This window comes from Mizuhopecten yessoensis, unplaced genomic scaffold (genome assembly GCF_002113885.1).
Source record: "Mizuhopecten yessoensis strain PY_sf001 unplaced genomic scaffold, ASM211388v2 scaffold3627, whole genome shotgun sequence".
Lineage (NCBI taxonomy): Eukaryota > Metazoa > Mollusca > Bivalvia > Pectinida > Pectinidae > Mizuhopecten > Mizuhopecten yessoensis.
The window spans coordinates 578056-585013 of NW_018405139.1; the positions used below are offsets into that span (position 1 = coordinate 578056).

At 36.3% G+C, this 6958-nt stretch overlaps 1 protein-coding gene across 1 annotated transcript in view; it reads left to right on the forward strand.

Moving 5' to 3' along the window:
* Positions 1-4170, forward strand: part of LOC110447846 (tRNA (guanine-N(7)-)-methyltransferase non-catalytic subunit wdr4-like) — a 162241-nt gene extending 158071 nt beyond the window's left edge. The window contains exons 7-10 of the mRNA XM_021493792.1: positions 829-986; positions 1852-2041; positions 2275-2359; positions 3179-4170. Coding sequence (XP_021349467.1) covers positions 829-986; positions 1852-2041; positions 2275-2359; positions 3179-3345 — 600 coding nt within the window. The 3' untranslated portion in view covers positions 3346-4170. The remainder of the gene's footprint in view (positions 1-828; positions 987-1851; positions 2042-2274; positions 2360-3178) is intronic.
* The last annotated feature ends 2788 nt before the right edge of the window (positions 4171-6958 follow it).

Genomic DNA, 6958 nt, shown 5'->3' on the forward strand with positions numbered 1-6958 from the left:
TCCTGTTGCTGTCAGAATATATTGTGAACAAATTATGAAGTGAAAATCAATACAATATAAATGGTGTTTTTATTTCTATCATCCAACCACTGGTAAAAGCTGTCACCACAATTGTTTGTGTGCTCTTTGTTGGTCATTTTAGTGTATTCATGCTAATTACAAGCTGTCCGATTACGTGATAGAGCGGGATCAATATGTCAACAGATTGACAAATTACGCAGAGAAAGAAACATGATGCAGCACTTTATTATTGATCTTATTTTTAAAATTGTACTTAAAAATATTCAATTTTTTCCGTTTAGATACAATGTTTTTTAACATTGCATTCTTTTTATCATGTAAAATAAGAAAATGTATGTTGAGAGTATTTACAGCTTTATGTCATGTAAATGTAAATTCTGAGAATTGTTTTCTTACAGAGTTGATTTAAAGAAAAAGTTTTGAAGTGATGTATTTCCTTTAATTAATGTTAAAAGAAATAGAAATTCCTTTTATTTTATGGAATGCATTGTAAGTTGGAATAAGTGAAAGCAATAATGTAAGAACAAATAGTGGTTGGTCAGTCCCGTTACATATTGCCATAATATTACAAGTCCTAAGAATAGGAGCAGTTTAACTAATAGTACATTCTCATGATATATAATCAAGTCTCATTAATGCGGCCATCAATATTCCAGGTGTCCTGACAATGGTTTAGGGGAATCACTGACCTTTATAGAGATATCTTAGCGTCCAGCCACTTAAGCTTGGAACACTCGATTATCAAAGCTGTGCTGTACATACCCCATGATTTAACTCTGATATCGGATATTTTGTTGTTTTCTCCAGGAAGGGGAGATAATTGTATGGACCTTGAGTGGAGAGAGACTTGCTGGGGCAGTTTGTGTTGATGAAAGTCAGAGGTCATCTCAAGATCATGGAGACTTTGGGGTGAAGAAGCTGTCCTACGATCCAGACACTGGTGTACTGGCAGCCGTTTGTTATGGGTGAGATAGGTTTTAAACGGAATGTGGTTGTGTTTAATGTAGAACAGGTAGGCAGATTTTAACGGACGACACAAAGCTATTTGTTGTTGGTATGTTTAAAATTGAATAAGATTGTGTGTAATATATAGTTAAGTAAAGAAAATTTTAATAGATAACACAAATTTTCTCCCATGGGTGACGCAAATGGGGGGGGGGGGGGGGGGGGGGGGGGACGGCTAGGGTTGAGGAATTATGTATTATAAACTTGTCATATCACAAGATTATACATGTACTAAATGTGTTTTCAGATTTTTGATTTAGCTTATCAGAGTTAGATATATATATCAGACAAGGAAGTAATTCCGACAGAAAATAGAAAATATGAAGTTGCCAAATTTTTGGAGCAATCCGAAAAACTAAATTGCTCAGAAAAATTGGACAACTTTATATTGTCTACATGCACTGTTGGGATTACTTCCGTGCCCCATATACCAACCCTAAGTCATTAGTTATGTGTTATATAGTAGTGTTTGTTAGGATCCAGTGTTATATGGGAACTTTACCATACCATTGGTATTACTTTTTTGACCCATTCATAATAATCAGTCTTTGCAACAATGTAAACAGACGTTCAAAATTGGATATGGCATGGCACTGTTTTATGATATTGCATTTTTCAAAGTTAACATGAACGTTTTTACCTATAAATCGTAAACAGAGAACTCTTTCAATGTTTATCCAGTACATAAGTGTTTATCTGATGCTTTTAGAATGATGTTTTTTGGGAAAAGTACTTAATGGAGAGTTGGTTGAGGTTGGATCAAAGACTTCAGAATATGTACATGATCATAAAATTTGTCTCAGTATTGGTTTTCTGTTCTTGTAGATCCAACATTGTGTATGTGTTCAGGCTAGAGAATTCCGAGTTAGGGACTTCACTGAAGCAGTCTGTTTCCATGACAACTGATGTGGAACCCTGGGATATCTGTTTTGACTGTGATCATCACTTTTGGGTTCTACAACCCAAGGAAGGGGACTGTGCCAGGGTGTATCAATGGAACAACGAGGCATTTATGGTAGGGAGAGTTGTATGGTATATGGTAGGGAGAGTTATATGTGAATTTGAAGAAATGTGTTTTAATGAAAACTGAAAAATAAGCAGTGTGGGATACCGTGTCAATATTCTGTATGATAGATGTATGTTAGGACTCCAAACTGAAGTCAACTCAATGTCAGCACACACATAAGTCTTTTTAATTCAAAATGACAACACTGAAAACTATTGTATAATAAACCAATGTATTTTCAGATGAGGATCCTAACCACGGAGGAGAAAAGATGTAGGGCCAGTTTATTGCTGGAGGCCATCAACTCTAGCTGGGAATTCTTTGAAGGTAATACTACACTGACGTAATATATTCTCTGTTTACTAGCTTCTCTTCAAAGCTTTCTTATGTTAAAAAGCTTACATTTGTTCCCTACAATGTAAACATGGCCTACAGTGTAATACTCATCCTCGATACTCCAGTGGTTATGCTGAGTTTTGCTCTCTGCAACCCTGGAAAATGTCAACACAAAGCCAAAGACTCGGTGTGCACCACCCTGTTGATGAGACAAGAAGACTAGCTTGATCCTTTGAAGTACATCAAAAGATTCTGTGGGTCGCGTAATGGTCACATTGACTGGCTTTGAAGTCGGGTGTCGCTCCTCAGTAATTGTCAAAGGACAGGTATCACCTTAGAGATCTGTCAGATATTTTTTACTTTGGACTAATCAAATAGCTAGCCATGCGCCTTCATTTGCTATGACATATTCCAGGAGTGCAGAGAGCGTAAGTGAGCGTAATCCCTGGGGTATCCAACATGTGTAATACTTTAACCATACATTGTTAACCCTTTCACCCCTCGGTAACTTTAATAGACTCTACCATACATTGATCTGGATGAGTCCATTATGGTCTACAGTGGTGAAAGGGTTAAACTATATAGATATAAAAAGTTCTACTCTGTCACACGATGTACATTGCCATACTATCTAAAAACATGTCTTCTTTGTTATGCAATTGATAACCATGTGTACATCATTTTAAACATATCCTACACTGTTGTTGTTCTATATATATAAACATATGATAATGTCTGGTACTGTAGGTCGAGTGGTAATGTATATGTCTATTGACACTAAGTGTATCAATTTACGATTTATTGACACAGAATCCGTTGGAATGTACACCCACCTACCCGAGGGTTTGAGAAAGGTCAAGATTGACAATATGAAAGACTACCTGGAGAAAAAGCAAGAACGCGTCAGTGGGACCAAGCGAAAAATTGACCAATCAGAATCTACTGAAACTGCGGAAATAACTCAGAAAGACAGCTGATACATTTGCTGGAAAGCAGAAGTTAAAAAAAAAGAAATAATTATAGGTGAAAACTTTTGTCTTTGGTAATCACATTTGAAACCAAACCATGTGCTTGTATGAATCATATTATCAATAAAGAGTATGATAGTCCAGCTCAGAGGTGAAGATGATGCTGGAGTAAATTGTTTAACAATATTGACCAGAACATGTTTACTAGACATTATGTGTCATTACACCTGTGACATAATTACAGTAATACAGGTAAAACTAACATCAACTACAGCTGTTATCCAAGAAAATCATCATATTGTGTTACATGTACAAGTGCAAAAAGGCACACAATGCTGTCATGACCTTCAGCAGTCTATATCATCAATAATTATAATTACTAGTTTTCTTGTTAGATGTCCAGTGGGGTAAAGAACTGTAACTACAGGTTGTACATTCAAATTGTAAAAATTGACAAAACTGACTCAAAAGCCTAGCTGATTGTCACGCTATAGAAATATGGGTCACATTGGAACTGTGTTAATTTTATGTTGATCTTCAAGGCTTACTTTTTGGATGTGAAACTCTAAAACAGATTTCATGTTTTAGTTTCGTGCCATGGTTATAGAAATTTCAATTCTTTGTAGACATGCTTTATGTTATCCACATGGTGTAAATTAACCCTTTCACCACTGTAGACCATAATGGACTTATCCAGATCAATGCATAGTAGAGTTTATCAAAGTTACATAGGGGTGAAAGGGTTAACAGGTTCCAAAGCTCATGATTAAAAAGCTACAGGTGCACACAATTCGTTATCTACATAAACAAAATGTAATAAATACTATATGTAAACCAAAACGACAACTCTTTTCTTTTCTTTTTAAGGTTTACATAAGTTTAATACGACTAAAGAATAATCATGTTACGTTTGTAAGAGGTTCGGTCCAACCTTGTATGCTGGAAAGGAAAGTAAAAGAGAGAAAATGAGTGTCAATACACAAAAACAAAACCAGAATTCAAATTCTATAAGGAAATCCAGAATAAACAAATATAACAGAAATAAGTTGTCGTCAGTTCAAAGGATGATTATATCATGACAATCATATTATTATTTATAGTCTTATATTAACAGACGATGAAATAGCAAGTCAACTGGATCATTGATAGGTTCATAAAAAGTTAACATGTTGCTATTGAGGAAAGAAAAGTTAATCATAATAAAGTTGAGGTAATTACATTTCTTACAGTTCGGTAGTGAGGTGACCATATTTGCCATACTGTAGTTATATGTCATAGTGCATACTTCTAAACTCACAAGAAGAAGACGAGGAACACGCCCTGAGGAACACACCCTGAGGACACACCCTGAGGAACACGCCCTGAGGAACACGCCCTGCACTCGTATGAAGGGAGACCAATATGGTGACATTGGAATTTAATGAAATAGAGACTAATGACTCCAAAGACTGACAAAAAATTATTGCAATGTCCTAAAATCAATTCAAACAGTGATAAGTTGTAATCCTACAATCATAGGAGCAACTACCTAACAATATGATAGAAGATGTAACAGTGGTGTTGCAAAATAAACGGCAATATATAGATAAAGAGAGTAATTATATCAAATTATCACTAGAAATGAAAAGAAATGAAGCATATGTTTTCAAAATTGTTTGTAGATGTAGGAAGCTAAACTAAGTAAACATTTAACTGAACCATACGTCAAATTTGTCAATTTAGGACACATCAGTGGTACTAAAGGTCAAAAGGATGAATACTCCATGGCTATAGTGTTCTAAACACGTGTATAGAACAGCAAAAGGATGACAACTCCATGGCTAATGTGTTCTAAACACGTGTATAGAACAGCAAAATGATGCAAATTCCATGGCTAATGTGTTCAAAAACACGTGTATAGAACAGCAAAAGGATGCAAATTCCATGGCTAATGTGTTCTAAACACGTGTATAGAACAGCAAAAGGATGCAAACTCCATGGCTAATGTGTTCTAAACACGTGGATAGAACATCAAAAGGATGAATACTCCTCCATGGCTAATGTGTTCTACACACGTGTATAGAACAGCAAAAGGATGAATACTCCTACATGGCTAATGTGTTCCAAAACACGTGTATAGAACAGCAAAAGGATGCAGACTTCATGGCTAATGTGTTCTAAACACGTGTATAGAAGAGCAAAAGGATGAATACTCCTCCATGGCTAATGTGTTCCAAAACAGGTGTATAGAACAGCAAAAGAATGCAAACTCCATGGCTAATGTGTTCTAAACACGTGGATAGAACATCAAAAGGATGAATACTCCTCCATGGCTAATGTGTTCTAACCACGTGTATAGAACAGCAAAAGGATGACAACTTCATGGCTAATGTGTTCCAAAACACGTGTATAGAACAGCAAAAGGATGCAGACTCCATGGCTAATGTGTTCTAAACACGTGTATAGAGCAGTAAAAGGATGAATACTCCTCCATGGCTAATGTGTTCCAAAACAGGTGTATAGAACAGCAAAAGGATGAATACTCCTCCATGGCTAATTTGTTCTAAACAAGTGTATAGAACAGCAAAAGGATGAATACTCCTCCATGACTAATGTGTTCCAAAACAGGTGTATAGAACAGCAAAAGAATGCAAACTCCATGGCTAATGTGTTCTAAACACGTGGATAGAACATCAAAAGGATGAATACTCCTCCATGGCTAATGTGTTCTAACCACGTGTATAGAACAGCAAAAGGATGACAACTTCATGGCTAATGTGTTCCAAAACACGTGTATAGAACAGCAAAAGGATGCAGACTTCATGGCTAATGTGTTCTAAACACGTGTATAGAAGAGCAAAAGGATGAATACTCCTCCATGGCTAATGTGTGCTAAACACGTGTATAGAACAGCAAAAGGATGAATACTCCTCCATGACTAATGTGTTCCAAAACAGGTGTATAGAACAGCAAAAGGATGAATACTCCTCCATGACTAATGTGTTCCAAAACAGGTGTATAGAACAGCAAAAGGATGAATACTCCTCCATGGCTAATGTGTTCCAAAACACGTGTATAGAACAGCAAAAGGATGCAGACTTCATGGCTAATGTGTTCTAAACACGTGTATAGAACAGCAAAAGGATGCAAACTCCATGGCTAATGTGTTCTAAACACGTGTATAGAACAGCAAAAGGATTTATACTCCTCCATGGCTAATGTGTTCCGAAACACGTGTATAGAACAGCAAAAGGATGCAAACTTCATGGCTAATGTGTTCTAAACACGTGTATAGAGCAGCAAAAGAATGCAAACTCCATGGCTAATGTGTTCTAAACACGTGTATAGAGCAGCAAAAGGATGCAAACTCCATGGCTAATGTGTTCCAAAACACGTGTATAGATAGGTCAGAAAACTGTGTGTTTAAACCCCTTTTAACGTTACAAATTTTGGCTTCTCAGTCCTGAGAGGACATTGTTATAAAAGAAATGGAATTATTTTGTTGTTGGTATAATAAAACAGTTTTTTTTATAGGTATTTCGGGAAATAGCACTTTTATTGTCCTCCCCTGACATGAACTATTTCACACGGCTTCACCTCGGTGGACTGATAGTCCACCAGCAGAGTACGGTCAACCTTTGGA